General features: G+C 46.6%; 1 protein-coding gene across 3 annotated transcripts in view; it reads right to left on the bottom strand.

Moving 5' to 3' along the window:
• SPON1 (spondin 1) overlaps window positions 1–20,954 on the bottom strand; it is a 293,127-nt gene that overhangs the window by 12,047 nt on the left and 260,126 nt on the right. For all 3 annotated transcript variants that reach the window (XM_017525789.2, XM_037737501.1, XM_017525788.2), the window contains exons 7-8: window positions 9,459–9,523; window positions 577–778 (exon numbers count right to left, since the gene is read on the bottom strand). In XM_017525789.2, coding sequence (XP_017381278.1) covers window positions 577–778; window positions 9,459–9,523 — 267 coding nt within the window. The remainder of the gene's footprint in view (window positions 1–576; window positions 779–9,458; window positions 9,524–20,954) is intronic.

The following is a 20,954-nucleotide window of genomic DNA, read 5'->3' as shown; positions in this document are numbered from 1 at the left end:
TCAGCCATGGTAGTAAAGAAACAGCGCCAGATAATATGTACTTGGATGAGTGCAGCTGGCTTTGAAAACTTTGTTGACAAATCACATTGTAGGGCACAAACCATAGTTTGCAGATGCCTGTTGTAGATTGTTCTCCCATTGGTTATTTGAGGGCTCCAGATTTCAATGCAGTTGATCATATCTGAGAAATATGACATTCAGGACAGAATGCAAACTCCTTAGCTCAGCTGTCCAGAAACATTCAGAAGCCGGCCCAGCTGTATCACATCAACCTCTTGCTGTTCCCCTCTTGCTCTCTTGCCATCATGGCTTTGGAATGCTGTCCCCTGCTCACCTGGGAACTGCTCTTTAGCGGTTCCCTCTCTGTGCTCTCCTGGCCACCGCATAACACTTCCCAGAGCCCAAATCACACTCTGTATGTGATGAGACCATGCCGGCCTCCCCAGCCAGACTGAAAGTTTGTCTAGGACATAGCCTGGGTTAGATACCTTCTGTGTCCAGGACACTTAGGATGGGGCTGGGCAAGGAGAAGGTCCTGGGGAACTTTGCCACTCACCACTCCAGGCACACACACACCTCATAGGTCACCCCGCTGTCAGTGCCAGCATCCCAGGGAATCAGGTCTTGCACCACCTTCTGGACCCAGCCGCATTCCTTGGTGCACAGATCTTCTGCAGATAAGCCTACGTTCCAGTCGGGACTTGGGCCCATCATGGTCAGGAAGGACATTAAATGGCGTGTTCTGTCCACGGAAAACTCAGCCGAAGGTGCTGCTCTCCTGGAAACCAAATACAGAGACCATTACATTAGAGCTCTCGGGTTGGTCCTCACTCTGAGGGAAATCTGCCTGGATCATGGATGAAGAATGAGAAGGAGAGAAAGTAGTTAGATTCATGGTCGCCCACTGAACTCTGCTTTTGGCCATTACAGGTTTATACCCTTCTCTGTCCTAAGCCCATCCATTGAACAAATGTGGTGGGAACCACATACTACTACTGTACCCAGTTTTTTTTTTTTTTTTTCAGAGACCAGGTCTTGATCTGACACCTAGGCTGGCGTACAGTGGTGTGATCATGGCTCACTGTTGCCTCAAACTGCTGGGCTTAAGTGATCCTTGAACCTCAGCCTCCCTAGTAGACAGGACTACAGGTAGGCATTACCATGCCCAACTAACTTTTAAATTTTTTAAAGAGATGGGGTCTTGCTATGTTGCCCAGGCTGGTGTACAACTCCTGGCCTCAAGTGATCCTTCTGCCTCTCTAAGTGTTAAGATTACACGCATGAGCCACTATGCCTGGCCGTATCCAGTTTAAGTGTGTCCACAGAGCTTACCGTTATTTGTATTTCCTTGCTCATTTTTTTTTCGTTGTTGCTCTCGACTGTCATCTCTCACTTGAGTATAAGCTTTGGGAAAGCAGGGTTTTCTCTGCCTTATTCAAGGCTTTATTTACAGTGCCTGGCACAGAGCACGTGCTCAGTAAAGGCTTTAGAATACATGAGCAAGCAAATACTGCACACTATGTGTGTGCCAAGCAGTGTTGGGTGTAAGATAAAATTCACAAATGAAAACTGCTTAACAATGTCCCCTGCCTTTCTATATACATTCTCACCACATACCTGGAGTAAGGATGATTGACTCTAATTTACAGATGAGGAAACACTCAGGAGGGTTATGTAACTTGTCCAAAGTCACAAAGTTAAGCGGCAAAAATGAGACCATGGCCCAAGTCGCTGTTAGTTCAAGGTTAGTGTTCTTTCCAATCATTCATTTTAAAATCCTCCTGCTCGTCCTCTTTCCATTCTGCTGAGATCTCCAGTGTGCCATCAAAGGGGCATCTCCCCCAGCTTCCTGCCTCCATTGTCCTTAGAAGGCCGCCGATAGCCGGGTGCGGTGGCTCAAGCCTGTAATCCCAGCACTTTGGGAGGCCGAGGCGGGTGGATCACAAGGTCAAGAGATCGAGACCATCCTGGTCAACATGGTGAAACCCCGTCTCTACTAAAGCTACAAAAAATTAGCTGGGCATGGTGGTGCGTGCCTGTAATCCCAGCTACTCAGGAGGCTGAGGCAGGAGAATTGCCTGAACCCAGGAGGCGGAGGTTGCGGTGAGCCGAGATCGCGCCATTGCACTCCAGCCTGGGTAACAAGAGCGAAAATCCGTCTCAAAAAAAAAAAAAAAAAAAAAAAAAAAAAAAAAAAAAAAAAAAAAAAAAAAAAAAAAAAAAAAAAAAAAAAAAAAGGCCGCCGATAGCAGGCACTGCCCAGCACCAGACTGCACTCATCAGCTCACAGCTGGAGAGCAGGGACCAGCTGTAGAGCCAGAGACCTTTGGCCGACACCTTTGGCTGCTGGGAATAACATCCCAAGTCTAAGCTATCAGAGGCCGCTCTTCCACCTCTATCTCCTTGTGTACTCAGATTCTCAGGAGTGGCTGGGACCACGTGAGATACATGGCAGCAACCACTCACATGGCTGGGAAGGAAAGAGCTGCATTCGCAGGGCACATGGGGTGGCAGTCCATGTTATTTCATTTTCCCCTCATGATAATCCTGTGGGGTTTGAATTATTAACCTGTCTCGTAGAGAGGCCATGAAAGTGAATAAGTGGTTAATGAATTAAGAGACACAGCTAGGAGGGGGCTGAGGCTTGAAGGCAGCTCTGAATGACTCTGCGCCCCCGGGCTGCTAATTGTGGGGAATCCTTGGCCAGGGACCAACTGTTCCTTAAGTTCAGCTGGCAGCTGGTCTCCCTCAGCTGTTTGGAAGTCCCTGTGCCCTCTGCTGAGACCAGCTGCTTCTGGTTGCCCTCACCTGGCTCCAGAAAGCAATGACTGCAGACCCAAATAGGGCCTGTGGAACTGGGCCCCTCGGGTTCTGGTATCACCTCTTACAGCTGTGTGTCCTTGGGCAGATTACCAAACCTTTCTGCATCTCAGTGTCAAAATCTTTAGAATGGTGATCATATATATCTACTCCAAAGAGTTCCTGTGAGTTTCAAATGAGCTAGCTTGTAGACAGCTCTTAGCCCAGTGCCTGGCCCTAGAACTTTTATCACCATTAGTGTTACTGAGAGAAACACTGTAGGGTCGTATGGAGATCAGAAAGGGGACGGATGGGAGGAAAAGACTCCCCGAGTGGACTTTCCATTTTAGCCTGATGCTAGTCTAGGTTCCAGCACAGCAGTGGAGAAGAACCTGGCCTGAGCCCTGGCTTTGGCGTCCGTTGACTGATAAGGACCTGGTGCTGTCTCCCATACACTCCCTCCCTTGTCCCATCCTACCTGCTACCCAAGAAACTCCCTGGGCCCTGGCAGGCCATCCTAGCTGCAGGTTAGCTGCAGGCTCTACTGTACTTGCATCTATTGGGCAAGCTCTTCAGTGATTGGAAAAGTGTGGTCCTTGGACCAGCAGCATCAGCAACCTCTAGGAACTTGTTAGAAATACAGATTCTTGTGCCCCACCCTAGATTTGCTGAATTAGAGACTCGGGGTTAGGACCCAGCAATTTGTTTTAATAACCCCTCCAGATGATTTTAATACACCTGAAGCTTGAGAATAGTTGGTCCCCTCATCTTTCAAGCCTCAGGTCATGTCACCTCTTCCAGCAGCTTTTCTGTCTGACCTCAGCTGAGGCAAATACATAGCGCTGGATTCCCACACTCTGCACAGGTCCCTCTAGCCAGACTCCATGATTGTAATCACTTACTCACTGTTCCCTCTCCCCAGCTTAGACTGGGAGTTCCTTGAAGAAACTCTACATTTCACAGCTGCACCCCAGGAGCTAGGTGCCCAGTGGGCTGACTGAACCAATGTGCAAATGATGGCTTGAGCTCCTCCACTTCCTAGCCTTAGATCTTGGGGAAGTTGCTCACTCACTTCAAGTCTCAATGTCTTCATCTAGCAATACATGCCTGCAGTGTTGCTGAGGATCAAATGAGATGCTTTATTACGAAGCCTTTATAAACTGCTAAAGTATTGCAATGACATCATCTGCTACTTAGGCATAAATCAGGGGATTTAATTTCCTTTTCCCACGTGTGCATTTTCTGGCATACAGGTCAGTGATTTTAGCGACTTCTTTAAAGACCTGGTTCATACAAGGATTGCAGTCTATGGAGGTGTGGCATTACCTCACTAGGGACCTGCAGGACAGGGTTCTGGCCTGCCTTCTAGTAACTGCTGAGCAGAAAGTATTGGCACCTGGGCATGGCTGCCCTGGAGGGAGGGGGGGGTCCAGTAGTCCCCTGGGAGGCAGGTTTTCTCTTCCATTTCCATAGAGACTGACCGCTCCATCTATCACCTTCCTGTCTCCCTAAGTATGTGATTTTGGGCTAGTCATTATAGCCTGTACCCATGGGTGACCGCCTTCACAGTGACAATCTAAGGGGACAAAACCAGTTCTAATCCAGAGCTGTAGAAACCAAACCAACTGCCATCCTAACATATTACCCTGAAACCTGCCCAGCCGATGGGTGTAACCATCTGAGATCAAGGCCTTGTGGAAATCATTCTCAGTAAATGCATTTTGGCCCAATCTGTTGTAGCCAAGTCTGTAGCTGCAGCGAGGTACCCTCTAGACCCCGGTGAGTATTTAAAGGTGTGGGAAATGTGAAGCAGCCAATTCCTAACCATATAAGTAAATTTGAATCTATAAGGGCCTGAGAACAATTTTCTAGCATCTTCCAACATGCCCTGCAGCTTTCTTTTATCCTTGACTGGAGAATCCCTTCCTGACCCCACTTATGTAACACTTCCTGGAGGAGGTATTTCCTGGCCTCTCCCTGAATTGCTTAGAACCCCTATTCTACTTCCCCATAGCATGCTGAACTCACTCTTGCTTTGGAATTTCTTGTTAATATCTGCCTTCCCCATCAGTTTCCAATAGAGTGAGGACCATTTCTGTCTTGTTCATAGCTATATCCCAATGTCTGGCTTAGAACTTGGCATGCTGTGGATTATCTTCCAATGTTTGTTGAAATAAACGAATTAATCTAAGAAATGAACATGGAGCTTTTGTATTTCCTTTGACCTTCAAATTTAATTAAGCATCACTTCAAAGTATTTATTCTACAATAAAAAATAATGAACTGGATAAGAACATATATGAGTTTTCCTTAGAAAATGCTAGATAGGACTGGAGTGCTTTAATTTGTTCAAACTATAATAAAAATTCTTATTTATGCTTTTGCATATGCCATGTCTTCTAAGATGTGATATTTTGTTACTTTGGTTTCATCTTTCTACCTGGGACTTAGATTTGTATATTTTTTCTAGCAAAGAGAGTTGATCTAGCCTACCATATACCAGAGTATATAATAAAGCATGATAGACAAAATAGTGTGATATTCATTTCAGATAGAAATATAAATCAACAACACAGATTGGAGATCCCAGAAACTATAGATAAGGACTATACAAAATAGGCTTCTCAAATTAGAGGAAAGAAAAGATTGTGCAACAAGTGGGGTTGGGATAAGGTAACTGTAATAAAAAAAATACTGGATTCACATTTAATATACTACACAAGAAAAAAAATAGACTCAGAGTCAAATAGAAAATAACCAGATCATAGAAAAAAATATAAAGCTTTCAGATTGATTAATGTTAATTTTTTTCAACTTTGAAACAATAAAAGCAATTACAAAGAAATAAATTAATTGAATTATATAGTAATTAAAAACATCTGTAAAATGAAAACAATAGTACTAAGTTGGAGAGAAAAATGACATTCTGGCAAAAAGGTCTCCATTGAGTGTGACTGACAAAGTGCTAATATCTATACTATGTACAGAGCTAGTCTAAATGTACAGAAAAAGACCACGATCCCACTGGATAAAGAAAAGCTATGAACAGACAATTTACATCAGAAAAATGAAAAACAAATGAAGACCCGGAGAAATGTTTCTCTACATTTGGAGAGGCAGCATGGTGTGGAGGGAAGAACCCAGGGCACTGGTGACAGAGCTGGATTCGAATCAGCTGCGTATTTAATAGCTATGTGATGGGGCTTCCATCTCACCTTTCTTTGCACTTACTGCATCTGCCAAATGGGAGCATCATCATCCTACCCCAAGGTTTTGTTATGAGAAAACTGCTTATCATTGTGAGGGACCAGTAACAGGGCTTGGTAGAGGTTGATTTCCTTCTCATTCAACTTTTCCAAACAAAATGTCCCAAAACACCATAAAAGAGGTAATAAAGGATTTTGATACTGCTTCTAGAGACTTACTGTCCTCTCCTAAATTACAGATCCACTCCAGTGAAACGCAGGAGGGTTTCCTAAACCACTCTGATATGCTGTGTTCTGTCTCATCGTGTGTTTTAAATAATCTGAATTTTCAGAGTTGCAGAAACTCAATCTAGCCACGAGAGGGCGCCCAAGCCATTCACTAGCCTGAAGTCCTGCAGCGGGGTGTGTGTGGAAAAAGGTTTGAGGGAGGTTCCTGCAGCGATGGGAAACGCTGTGTTTATAACCAGGTGGCATCTAGGGCTCCAGGTCCAACTGGATGCTTAGATCTTCCACCTGCTCCTCTATCCAAGGCCCTTTTTCTTTTAGCATCCTGAGGACATCGATGGACCTGTGCAAGTTTTGCAGGAGGCAGGAAGAGCCCTGACATTTCCAGCCCTGATTTAAGAGAAAGATGTCTCTGGTCTCCTGGGGAATGTGGCTTTGGATTTCTGGAGAAGGTGACTATGTCTCTACTCCACTGGCCTCAGAAACACGACCTTTGTCTAATCAATGTTTATCTGGCAGAGTGGCTGGGAATGATTTAAGGTGATGACAGTGGTTGCAGGATTCATTTTAAGAAAGGAAATAAAAGTTATTTGTAAAAGTTCCAGTAATTCTTAGCATTCAGATGCAATTGGAGGAACTGGATGATGGACATATAGAATTGATTTGCAGGAAATGTGTACATTTTCTGCTTAAGCACCAGAGGAACTAGTGAAGGATGTGGGTTTTGTTCAGAATCTGCCTTTTCTGTCTCTACCTGCACCCTGGGCTGTTGGAGCCACAGCTTGATTTATTGAGCTAAACAAGTCAGCAGCTAATTTGCTCATTCATGGCTGTCCTTTGAGAAGTGGTCCTGGGGATAAAGATGCAGATCATTGAAAAACAAGTCAGTTTCCACGGGCAGGACCTCGCAAACTAGGTCACCCTGGCTTTCCACTGGGCTGAGGGAGGCTGGAATCCCATTAACCTCAATCAGGCAGGCTCAGCAAAGATGGGCAGGGCTGTTTCTGCAAAACAAAACTTGGCTGCATGCAGGCTTCCTAATTTGACTTCCTAATGAGATTTGGAAGAGGAAAGGGGAGACTGGGCTATGGGAAAATCAAAGGAAAATTCCTTTCCCTTAACAAGCTGGTAGCACCGAGTGCAGAAGTTTTGGGTGTTTGGGAGGTCTGAGTGTTTGCCATCAATTAATTTGGTTCCACTGGGGTTTCGGGAAGTTTGAGGGGTGGGTGAAATGTGGGAAGGTGTCCCAAAATATTCATTTCAGTGTTTCAGAAAGTCTCTCCCATCTAAAAAAAGAGAAAAAAAAATGCTCCTTTGACTCTTTCATCCCCTTGGAGCCATGTTCTCTTCTTTCATAGCAAACTTCACAGAAGGGTGGTCTGTACTTGCTGACTCCATAACCTCATGCTCTGTTCATAGCTCATCTGCTCTGGGCTGTGTTTTCCCTCATCACTCAGCAGAAAGGATTCTCCGTAAGATCACTGATGACCTTCCTGTCGATAAACCCGAAGGGCATCCTGCAGCCCTGATCTTTCTTGTTCTGTCAGCTGCACTGGGCACAGCTGACCACCTGCCTCAAACACTTTCTTCCCCTGGCTTTCTTAATACCAAGCTTCCTTACCAACTTCTTTGCTACTCCTTTTCTGCTTCATTTGTAGGCAAGATTCCTCAACATTCAATAGTAGAGATCTTTGGAACTCAGTCCTAAGCCCTTGATTCCTATTCTCATGCCCTTGGCATTGATTGTCTCCCATTCCTTGAGGACTCCCAATTTCAGATCTCAGCGCAGAATTCTTGCCCTAAGTTCCAGAGCTATATATAGCCAACCATGTACTTAACACCTCTAACTGGAAATCTTGAATACATCGTATTCAAGAATACATCGTATTCTAAATGTAACAACGTACATTTAGAACTGACCCCATGATCTTTCCCACGGAACTTCACCTAATCTTTTCAGCCTTATGAGTGGCTTTACCAACTCCTCCTTATGCCAGCCAGTCATGTGGGAAACATTTTGACTGCTCTTTCTCCACCTCCTTATTCCACCTCTTGCCACAGCCTGCTGATTGTACCTCCTACGTGTCTCGCACATCTCTGCACCTCTCTCCTTGTCTGCCACCACCACCGTCCTAGTGAAGTCACAGTTAATTCTCTCTGATTTTCTGCAGTAGCCCCTCACTGGGCTCGCCACATCTACCCTTTCACACAGGGGCTGTTATTGCTTTTTATTTTTTAATGCAAATATGATTATGTCATCCTTTTGCTTAAAACCCCTCAATGACTTCCCATTATTATTATTTTTCTGAGACAGGATCTCGCTCTGTCACCCAGACTGGAGTGTGTGGCTCCCTGCAGCCTCAGCCTCCTCGGCTAAAGTGATCCTTTTGCTGCAGCCTCCCAGGTATCTGAGACCACAGGCACATGCCACTGTGCCTGGCTAATTTTTAAAGTTTTTTGTAGAGATGGGGGTCTTGCTTTGTTGCTCAGGCTGTTCTCAAAATCCTAGGCTCGAGTGATCCTCCTGCCTCCGCCTCCCAAAGTGTTGGGATTATAGGTGTGAGCCACTGTACCTGGTCATTCTCATTACTTTTAATGGAAAAATTCAAATAAAACATTTCAAATGTTGCATGGCTTGGCCCCACACCAAGCTCATCTTTGATTTCTGGATCTAGTTAGACCAGAACCTTTTAGTGCCTTAGACATAGTCTACTCTCTCCTCATATAGGGCCTTTGCACATGATGGTCTCTCCAGATTTTCTAGAATGTTCTCCTCTTGCTTTGCTGCTTTGCTTAGATAACTCTTACTGCTTCCTTAGATCATAGCTTCATTGCCATTTTAGGGGGAAGCTATCTCTGACCCCCAGGCACACTCATGGCACTTCATGCCTTTCCTTCATAGGCATGCCACATGTATTTGTGTGATCATTTAGTGAATATCTCTCCCCACTGAATTGTAATTTCCATAAGGAACTCTGCTGTGCTCACCACAGTTCCCCTAAGCACCTTTCACAGAACTTTTTTGGGGGGGACCTTCCTATCAAGGATGCGTCAGTCCTTCTTGATAGGATACAGGGTAAGTGAAAATAAGATTTTATTTTGTTTCGGGGTAGGTGTGAGACCATTTGGTATGGTCACATTGTAAACTTCATGCTAATCAGAAAGCTCATTGGCAGATATATGTGTCCCAGGATAAAACAAGCCAGGCCAGGGGCTTGTGTTACTTACACGTTAAGAGGCTGCCAGGCTGGCCACTGGGCTTTGGCTTTGATGACGGTGAGGACCTCATCGCTCTGCAAAAAAAAGACCACAGATATTTAGTGAACAGAGCTGGGCTCATGGGAACAACAGGGCTTCAACCTGGTGACACTGTCCACCCCCACTCCCTCACCTGCTATTGGGGCTCTTCCCGCCTGAGTGTGGAACCACCTTTCTCCAGGATGGGGGAACCCTGGGGCCTCAGAGATACTGGGAAAAGGGACTGAGTGTCCAGGTATGACCTGGACAATGAAGGGCCACTGAGTCACACCTTTGGTTTCCAGCTCAGTCCACCCCTTTCCCACTAGAGCAGAGCTCTGGCCTGGATTCTGCCTTGGTTGGCCAGACTCCCTGTCATGTCCAGTCAGAGGGCAGAGTCATGCTTTGTGTCTAGACACTGAGTGGGACCTGATGCAGGCCAGGTGGATTAGCAGGAGCTGCCACGTGGCAAACACCTGGCCCTGAGGATTGTCCCCCGAAGGCCTGTCCTTGTGAGACCCATGCACTGGATCAAACTCCCTTCTACAAGGAGGCCAGCACAAAGCCAAGGCGCCACACTCATGGTGCCACTCAGGTTCTCTGGCTCTATTTTGCTTTGGATGGTGAATAATGCACTGTTAACCTAAAGTTATTTTAGGGATAACTGGGGAACCTAAAGTAATTTTTTGAGAAAGAATTTGATAATTAACATTTTGAAAGAAAGCATTAAATGGTCATGATAGGGCACAACTCAGAACTTTGTTGATCTTGCTCAACTTTGAGGTTTGGTTGGGTTTTTATTTTCAATTACATGCTGCGGGTGAGTGGGGCATGATCTTTGCAAGGCTGGAAGCCTTCACAGGTCCAAGTTCAGCTTTGGTGGGGGGCTGTCTCCAGGGTGGAGTCAGCTGGCCTTGTAGCCCCTTTCCCTGGCCTGGTACCAGCAGTGCTCAGACACAATAGTCCATTGTGTGTGGAAAACTCCAGAATGTCACCAGCTGGGAAAGGAAGAGCTTTGTTGCCAATTGAACAGATCCCTGAGTTCCAGGGGGAGAGACTTGCTTGGCTGGCTCACGGCGACAAGGCCGCAGTCCTTAGAGTTGTGGCTGGCAGCAGGTGCCTAGAATACAGTTAGGATGAATTGTGACCTCCTCTCTGGTTGGGTACCTTGCCCAGAAAATCCCACAGCCCCACAGAAACTGGAAGGAAAGAGGACAGTGATGTCTCCAAGGCTCAGGCGCAGAAGTTAAAAAACTTTCTGGTCCAGAGATTCCCATTTACCGTGCTGGGTGATGATGGTGCTGAGGAAGGGGGCTCAGCCAGAACCAGTGTGGTTCTGGCTCCCACAGATGGTCCTGGGCGAGGGGAAGGTCCCAAAAGGACAGGCCAGCAGTAGTGAACCACTGACGAAACTCACAGCCTCCTCCTAGGCTCAGGCTCCCTAGGGTGCCCGCCCTCTTTCCATCAGATGAAAAAAATCTTCAGATGCACAGACACTCCCACATTCACACGTCTGCAGGCAAAGCATTTCCTAGTCCCAATGGAGCAGTTACATTTCTCAGGCAAAATCTATTTATTTGTTTACAGTGTATCCCTCCCTCCTAGAAAATATCTGTTGAATGACCGAGAAGTTGTTTATCATGAAGTCACATATGGAACACGACCTGTCTTCAGAGTGCCAGCTCTGTGTCTCCCCAGACCTGGTTTTTCTCCTAGTCATCTCATATGCCTCATGGCTGAGCCCTTCCTCTGACCTCAGAGTCTGGCTGCTCCTCCAGCAGCCCAGGCTGGGTTGAAGGCCCAGCCACCAGCTGCATGAGCCGGATGCTGAATACCAACACCACCAAATCCCTCTACCCACCACACACTCAGGCTGAGGCCTCCCATGTTCACCTCCTTCCACAGTCTCCCCTCTGGCCACTCCATCTCCAGTATCTTCTTGCATCCCCAATCCATCCTCTACGTGCCGCAAATCTGACCATATCTGTATCCTGGCAAAACCCATCAAAGGCTCCTTGCAATTTCCATGACAATTTCTTACTTCCTGAGTTTTGCTTACATGGTCCTCATCATTTGGCTCTGCTCTACTTTTTTTTCCCTTAATTTTTAATTCCAGAATAATACACATATTGTGAACATTTTAGCATCACAGAAACTCATAGTGTAAATGCTGAGCATAGTCTACTTCAACAGTGACCCTGCCTTCTGTCTCCTTCTCCCTCTCCAGAATAGTACAGCTTGTTATGTATCTTTCCAGATCTTTTACGATGCATATGTAAGGATGTGTGTCTGTGTTTGCATCATTACATATAGCTTTCTCACAAAATTTGTCTCATACTGAATCTTGTTCTGTACCATGACTTTAAAATATTTCCTTACCATTTCAAGGAAACTTTCCATCAGTATATACTATACACCATGTACACTATACTATATAGCTTAGCTTTCTTTTTTGATTTTTAAAGTGTTAGATATCCTCAAATTACAGCAAGCCAAGTCAAGGCTTATTAAAAGGAAATCCACGATAACAGATCCTGGTAATGAGATACTGTCTGATGACAATCCCTTTGCTCTTGAAGAAATATTTCACTAGAAAATAAAATCAATGTGGGTGGAGAGAAAGTGGCCACCAAATTAGCTGGCCCTGTAGATTCACCTTGCTTTATAGTAAAATTTTGGTTGACAGGTCCCAGCTGACATAGTGATTTTGCTTTTGCAGTGTAACACACACAGACACACTCAGACACACACAGACACACAGACACACAGACACACACACACACACACACACACACACACTATTGCTTCTTGGCCTTTTGGCTAACATCAAATGTCTAACTCCATAAATACCGTTTGGACCCTACATTATCATTTATTTATGGTGATAAAACTCCATTTAGATCTATGGAGGCTCCAAGGATGGTGGGTCCATATGTGTGGGCATGACAGCTTCCTGCTATAAATCTTTTCACCTAGAAGTTATATGACATCTGCATGGTCAACAGCTTATTGTTTTCCTTTTTGGTGATCATTTGAGTTAAATAAGAAAGCAGAAGCATTCTATAACATTTATTTAAAAAGCTAAATATTTTTGTTGAAGCAGCAAGTTCTCTGGAAGAACTTAACTTCTATAGGATCAGAGAGCACCTTGCTCATTCATGGCCATATCCACATGCCCATGGCCGCTCAGTAGATTGTTGAAAAAGCAAAGCCACCCCGTTCTCCTTGATGTATGCAGATAGTTACGTAGCAGGGGATGTTCTCTCATTTATTCCACTGGCACCATTAGTGAATAGTTGTTTTCATAAAAGATGCTGTGATGAAGACTCATGTATATATTTATTTTCTCATACATCCAAGGATTCCTGTGCCATTAAGCCATAGGAGTGATCAAAACATGAAGCGAATTTAAAATGAGTCGGCCTTACCAAATTGCCCTCCAAATGTCTGTACTAATTTATACTCCCAGAAAGGATGTGTATGTGTCCATGTCCTCAATTTAAGGCACACTGGATACTATCCATTTTTTTAATGTTTACGAATCCAGCAGGTAGGAAAGTAGTGTAGTTGAGACGCATAAGACGTAGAATCATACCTGAGGTCATATGCTGACAGTACCATTTCCTAGCTCTCTGTTTTTGTTTTGTTTTGTTTTTGAGACAGGGTCTCACTTTGTCACCCAGGTTGTAGTGCAGTGGCACGATCTCAAATCACTGGAGGCTCAGCCTCGGGCTGAAGCAATCCTCCCACTTCAGCCCCCTGAGTAGCTAGGACTACAGGTGTGCACCACCAGTCATGGCTAATTTTTGTATTTTTGTAAAGATGGGGTTTCACCACATTGCCCAAGTTGGTCTTGAACTCCTGAGCTCAAGTGATTCACCTGCCTTGGCCTCCCAAAGTGCTGGGATTGTGGGTGTGAGCCCCTGTGTCCTGCCAAGCTCTGTGTTTTTTGGCCAGTCTCATGACCTCTCTTAGTTTTCTCATCTGTGAAATAAGGTAAAATGAGTACCTTCTGCATGTGGTTGTAACGGGGAGTAAATGACAACCCATGTAACGTGCTAATGAAGTGCCTGATACATAGCAGGTGTTCCATAAATATTAGTGATCATTCCTTTTCTTACATTCAGGCCAAGTTGGTATCAGAATTGACTTGTGCTGCCTGAGTACAGAGACTGGAGCACACAGTTGCAGGTACAAACCCACAAAGTCTCAGGAGAACTTCCCTCCATTGGAAGCCAAGTTCTGAGTCTCAGAGAGTGTATGATGGAAGGTTTATGTAGCTGGGTGAGTCTTGGATGGGGGCATTGGGGCCTCGGCATTTCACATTCTAAAGAATGATGGGCTTAAATTCAGAGTAAGCAACCCATACTTCAGACGTAAATGAAAAGCATATTTTAATAAGTCTCCAAGGCACAGACGGGAACTTTCAAGAATCCTTAGAGCCCTTCTACAGCTCCCACAGGACACTTTCAAACAAGCGTTTCAGGGCATTCACAGTTCATGCGTCATTTGGATGACACTAACACTTTTCCAAAGACATGCCAATTAAAATAAAAAAAAACCCAAAGATATTACAGGTCACTCATATTAATTTTTCATTTTGCTTTTGGTAAGTATATCATAGGGATGTGATAGCTATAGGTGTACCTCATCGTTACTGGTACCAAATGGGAACAGCACATCCCCTAACAGGCCATGGGCTGAGGTCAGGTCTGGAGGGAGGAGGGTTATGTGGAGTGAAAACATATCTGAGACAAATCTGTTCTTGAGGCAGCAATCACATCAATACCAGGAGATAAACAGGGCAGTCTAAGCAGAACAGAGAGTAAAACTGTGAGTCTAGAGTCAAGGTTGGTGTCTGAACCACTCTTATCCCATACTGGCCCTCCTCTGCACTCCAGAACCAGCACCCAACGAGGGAGCGCTCCGAGCATCTCAGCCGTGCCCACAGCAGAAGGCCAGAGTCTGTCCCGTCCTCCCCGCCTTGCTCTTCACCTCCCCCTGCCCCGTCCTTCTTAACTTTTTGACTGTTTTCCAGTCCCGAACCACAAGCTGTTTCCACATCCTAAACACTTGCTTCTGGTAGCACTGAGGCTCAGATCTGCAGTGTGGAGTCAGCCTGGCCTACTGCCTGATACCCCTACCATTTCTCCTCTTCTCAAAAAGAGAAATGGGATGGAATCCATGATCAGAGCGGGAAAGGAATAGAAACAGGTGGAAGCAGCAACAATAATTATACATTTATTATGTGCGAAACATCTTGCTAACGTCGCAAATTGCCTAATAGAGAGGATCTGATTTAATCCTTATAAAACATTTGCAAGGTGAGTATATACTTTTTAATCCTCAGAAACACATTAATTTGGCCAAATTAGTTTCACAGTTAGTCAACCAGCTGAGCTAGAGTTTAGACCTTAGTCTGATTCTAGAGGCCACACTTGTTGCCACTGTGAACCCAGGCAGAGGGGGCCTGGAAGGCACACTGTGGCCCAGGAGAACTAGGCCCACCCCTCCTACTTCTGTTGCGCTTCAGGGCATGTCCTGGCCTACTTTGAGTTCTGCTTATCACAGCCACACCTGGAAGACTATCAGACTGTGTTCACAACACTGAAAGTTAAGGCTGTTCTGGCAACCGGTTTTGATGAAGCTGGGGAGGCACAGGCTCCATGAGCCAGAGAGAAATGGTCTGCTACTAAAGAGGGGAAAACCCAGTGCCACTAAAGGCAAATGCAGTGATACACAGGCATGCATACAGTGTGCAGCCCACCGCCCTCACCCCATTCAACAGCTTGTTTCTTACAGAAAGCTTTGGAAATAGCTGTCCTGCTCCCACTGCAGATGAGGAAGCTGAAGTCAGGTGACTTGTGACCACACAGGAACCATGATTCCAATGCAGGTGTATCTGACTCCAAAACTCACATTCATTCCACTTTCTCTGACTGTTCCTCCTCTCCATCCTTCTCTCCTCCCTCCCCCATGTTGCTCATTTTGCAGCTGACCCTGGTTGGGCTTTCTCCAAGGAGCCCTTACTTTGAGGCACACGGTCACTGGGTTCCCTCTGGGAGAGCAGCATCTGGAATCTTGCATAGAGACCCAGGTGAGCACTATTTGGCCCCCTTATTTGCTTCTTCCCTTTCCAGAATTCCCACTGGCCATGCACAAAAAAATATCCATCCTGATGGCTTCTACCTCTGAAGGCAACTTTTTCATGCCTGGGTGAGTGTCCTGGTGACAAGTGGCAGGAAATGAGCCATTTTATGAGGTGATATCGGGCTGTAAGCATCTGTAAAACCAATTGTGCCCAACGGTAGCCTCCCCTCATTTCAACAGGCTCTGGGCTTCTCAGGTCATAAATAAAATAGCTCATATTTGGTGGTGCTTTGCAGTTTGCCCATGGTCTGCACTGCTGCCCTCTGAGGAAGGCAGGCGGTGTCCCATTTCTCAGGTGAGGCAACTGAGACTCACCTCTCCTCTGACAGCAGACTCACTGCTCCCGTCAAGGTCATCAATGACTTCTCCATGCCAAAGCCAAGGTCAGTGCCCAGGTCTCAACTTCCATGACCCTTCGGCAGTATTTGACACGGCGGGTCACTCCCTCGGCCTTGAAAAGCTTTCTCCTTGGCTCTGGGACTTACTGCCTCTGATTTTATTCCCACTGCATCGGCTGTTTTTTCTGTCTCCTTCACTGTCTCCTCTTCACTTTCCTCTGAAGCCTGAAGTGCCCCAGGGGTCAAGCCTTTGGTTTGGTCCTCTTCTCTTGTATCCACAGATTTCATGTAGTCCCCTGTCTTAAAAGCCAGTGGTGTATATGCTAATGATTCCTAAGTTGTAAACTGGCCTGTGATTCTAGACTTGTGTATCAGGTGCTCAATATTTTCATCTGGGTATGTAAGTGGTATCTCAAACCCAACGACATGCCTAAAACCAAACTCCTGATCTTCCCCTCCTTCATTCTTCCCATCCCATTACATGGCAATGCCGTAATTCCAGTTCCATCCATCCTGGATGCTTCTTTCTCTCCACCCTGCATCTGATCCATCGGCACGTCTTGTCAACTCCACTTCCAAAATATCTTCATGATCCAACCACTTTCCATCTCCTGCCCTGCCTCCATCCTGATCCAAGCCACCATCATCGCTCAGCTAGATGAGTGCAGTTGCTTCCTAGGAGGTCTCTCTACCTCCCCCCGCCCTCCTCCAGACTCTCCTTGTAGCAGCCATATCATGCCATTCCTCTGGCCCAAATCCTCCAATAGCTTTGCATCTCACAGCAGACAGGACCTTGCTCTGGTCTCCCAGGCCCTCCATGCTCCTCTGCCTGTCCTCCTGAGCCTCCCCTCCCCTCCCTGGGTTTCAGCATCCTAGACTTCTTATGCATCTTTAAACATGCCAGGCACACTTTGCCCTTGCTGTTTCCTGTGTCTGGAATGCTGTTCTCCCAGATATCAGAGCACTCTCTCCTTTGTTTCCTTCAGATCTTTGCTCAGATGTCAGCTTCTCAGTGAGGGCTTCGATGTTCGTGGCAGGTCCTTGCCCCTTTTTTGACTCAGCATCCCCATTCCTTTATCCCCTTATCTTTACTCCATAACATTATTATTGTCCAGTTGACTGTGAATTTTGCTTGTTTACTTCCTTTTTTTTTTTGGCAGGGTCTTTCTCTGCTGCCTTGGCTGGAGCACAGGGACATAATCCTGGCTCACTGTAGCATGGCCTCCTGGGCTTAAGCCATCCTTAAGCATCCCAAATATCCAGACTACAGGTGCCTGCCACCACACCCAGTTTGTTTTTAAATTATTTGTAGAGACAGGGTCTTTCTTTGTTGCTCTGGATGCTCTCAAATTCCTGGTTTCAAGCCATTTGCTTGTCTCAGCCTCCCAAAGTGTTGGGATTACAGGCATGAGCCACCGTGCCCTGCCTTACTTACTTTTTATGTCTATCTCCCCTGCTAGAAGGGGAGCTCCAAGAGAGCGAGGGTGTTGCTCACTGCTGTACTATCAGTGTTTAGATCTGTGCTGGGAACACGCTCAACCAATATTTGTTGGGTGAATGAGAGGCTGTGATGAAGAAGGGGCTGGTGTCCTCCAAGCCCCAGTGTGCCAGCACTCCCTTGACCTAGGTTGGAGCCAGAGCAGTGTGAAGTGACACCCATCAACCTAGGTGTTAGCTGGAGGCGCTGGAGCAGCAGTGACAGTGCACGTGTAGAGCCATGCTGGCACTGCCAGGTAGAGGAGGGGAAGAGACAGCACACCGAGGCCATTTTGGGAACCGTGATCAGAGCTCACGGGTTCTGAACCTGGCTCAGGTGGGCTGGCTGGCCGTTCATAAGTGTTCATTCCATGCCTCGTTCCCTGGGAAGCAGCTGCCATCACAAGCTGCTGCCTGATCAGCTATTTCAGAGCCAGAGAAAGTATCTGAAGCCCATTAACAGATCCACTAGGAGATGATGCGTTTGCACAGAAGTATTTCAAATTCAATTTCTTTTCATTTCTTTTCAAACACAGCCTGTAATTCTGATGGGAAAATTGCATAATGTCTGTAGATAACGATTTTCCCCTGAGATGGTTTTGTGGAAGCAGCTTAGCATTTCTGGAGTCAGAGGAGAAGGGCCCGTCAGAGCTGTTCTGGGCCTGCCCCACTGCCCCTCCACCCATAACTGCCTCTGGGGGGGTGGGAGCTCTGCGGACTCACATCACCCTATTACTTGCTGTATGCTGGCATTGGCCATCAGCATTTATTTAGCTTGTCCTTTGGTGACTGAAGTCCCATCCTGGGTTTAGCCTCATTTTCTGGATTTTCATCATGTTCTTTTTAGTGCTCACGCAAGTCTGCTGCTCCCCTGAGTCAAATCAGCGACCAAAGGAACAGAAGAGGCCGATAAGGGCATGCCTGCCTCCCATCCCACCAGCCCCCAGGATCTGCTCTTCTGTGGCTCGCCTCCCCATCAGCAGTCAGAAAAACCTTAGTGCCAAGGCCAGAGCAGAGAAGGAAAAAGGCCACGGGAGAAGATATTTAAACATCACATAGGTGACACCAAATCCAAACAGGAAATAACACCAAGCCAGGGCTGTCTGCCTTCAAACAGAAGGGGCTGCGAGGAAGCACATACCATGAGCCAGGCCAAGTCTGACTGGAGGTGCCTCAACCTGTAAGGGTAGCGCCCCTTTCAGCACCCCTAACCCTGCCCCATGGGAACATCTCCTATAGTCTTCAAGAAACAGCATTGGTAGCTGGGTACTGTGGCTCATACCTGTAATCCCAGCACTTTGGGAGGCCGAGGCAGGTGGATCATCTGAGGTCAGGAGTTTGAGACCAGCCTGGACAACATGGTGATACCCCACCATGTACTAAAAATACAAAAATTAGCTGGGCATGGTGGTGAGCACCTGTAATCACAGCTACTTGGGAGGCTGCGGCAGGAGAATTGTTTGAACCCAGGAGGCGGAGGTTGCAGTGAGCCAGTATTGTGCCATTGCACTTCAGCCTGGGCAACAAGAGCGAAATTCCGTCTCACACACACACAAAAAAAAGGAAAAAAGAAGAAACAGCATTGGACACGCCTTAATCCTGATTCCCATCCCCACTGCCATCCCAGGGCAGGTCCCACCCAGAAGGCAGCATCAGAGCAGGGGCCGCATCACGTCCCTTCTTTATCCCCAGAACCAGCCTGGCTTGTAAGAGGTAAGCAGGGAATGTTTAAGGGATAAATAGTGAATTAGTTAATTAAACAATTCGTTAATCAGAAGCTAGAGGAAGCCTCCGGCCTTGGCTGACCTCCCAGAGGGTTTAGGGGCTCTTGTTTGGAGTGTGATGGGACCGGGATGTGGCTGAGGGGTTTGTGAGCAGAAGAGTGGTATGATCTGATTCATATTTTTAGAGGATCCTATTGGCTGCTGTGGGAAAGTAAACTGGAGTGCAGCAGGATAAGGAGCAAGGACCCCAGACTGGAGGCCATTGCTGTGTTTGGTGACACAGGGCCAGGGAAGAGCAATGGAGGGGGTGCAAGGCATGGGATGCAGTCATATTTTACAGGTTGGCTCAGCGTTATCTGCTGATGGATTGGATGTGAGGTGTAAAATAAAGAGGGATCAAGGATTACTCCAAAGGGAGGTGTCATGTAGGAAGGTAGATATATGAGGCTGGAGCTCAATGGAGAAGTCCAGGCTGGAAATGTAAACCCAAAGTCATCAGCATATAGATGGCTAGTTAAAGCCACAGGATAGATTACTTGGGGAGTGAATGGAGGCAGAGGAGAGGATGGGGGAGAGCCAAGCAGACTAAGATGCAATGGCCAGAGAGACAGGAGGACACCATGACCTTCCCAGGGCCTCTTCAGAGCCCCCGTGGTGCCCCCACTGCTACCTCTGCTGTCCCTGTTCACTGCTGCCCTTCTGCCCTTCTGCCTCCCTGTCACATGCTCACTGCTGCCACCACTGCCTCACTGGCCACTACTGAAAATGCAATGGAAGAATGTTCAGGAAAGATGAGGTGAATTAATGAAGCCAGGAAGCCCAGACAGCACTTTTTGAGAAGTCTACTTTGGAGTTGAGAAAAACGGCAGTAGCAGGAAGGACATGTGGTTATTTTTTAAAAGATGCCTGATATGAGGGCAAGTTTGTATGTCCAAGTGTATCATCCAATGCAGAAGAGAAACTCACTGCAGGAGAGAGGGAGGGTGCCCTTACGGGAATGGAGCCCTAAGGTGAGATCCAGACCCGGGAGGGAGGAGTGGTCTTCCAGCATTGCCAGAGTGGGGAGGGAAGAGGGAAGCAGAGGACAGAGCTGCAGCTGCTCTGGTTACCAGTTATCTGCAGGTGCTCGGGTTAGTGGTTACAGGCATGAGCCAGCGAGCATGCAGGTTGGGTTGCTGGGGTTGATGGTGAGGACTCATTCATCCAGCAATGATTGATGGAGCCCCTAGTCCGTGCCAGGCCTGTTGCATGTGCTGGAGAGAGATAGCCCTGAACAGAAGACACACCCATCCTTGTCCTCAAGAAGCTTTCATTCTGGAGGAGGAGGCAGACATAACAGCTACACAGTGTGTCCAATGATGTCTGGCTCTCTGGGGAAATACAGCCAGGAAGGGTGAAGGGGAGGGCCAGGATGGGGCAAAGGAGTGATGCTGCAATTTTAAATAGAGTGGTGGAGGAAGGCTTCACCGATAAAGTGACTCAAGTATTTTAAGAAACGGATGCTGATGCATATGAAAAGGGCCAGGAAGGAACTCTACCAAAATGAAAATATACCTCATATACTGAAATGAGGTCTTTACAATTTAAAAACATAACCATGTTATGGCGACACACACACACACGCATGGGATCGGGGGAGAGAGAAGTAGAAAGAATGACCCTGTGATCCCACCGTCCTTACCCAGCAGCTATCATCAATTGCAATATGCATTTGCTTTGTCACATAGTTGACATCATAACTTATACAGACCTCCCCCCCCCACACACACATATACTTTTGTATCTTTTTTTTTTTTTTT

The sequence above is a fragment of the Cebus imitator genome, unplaced genomic scaffold (assembly GCF_001604975.1).
Source record: "Cebus imitator isolate Cc_AM_T3 unplaced genomic scaffold, Cebus_imitator-1.0 Scaffold39, whole genome shotgun sequence".
Taxonomy (NCBI): domain Eukaryota; kingdom Metazoa; phylum Chordata; class Mammalia; order Primates; family Cebidae; genus Cebus; species Cebus imitator.
This window is presented reverse-complemented; position numbering and strand designations above follow the sequence as displayed.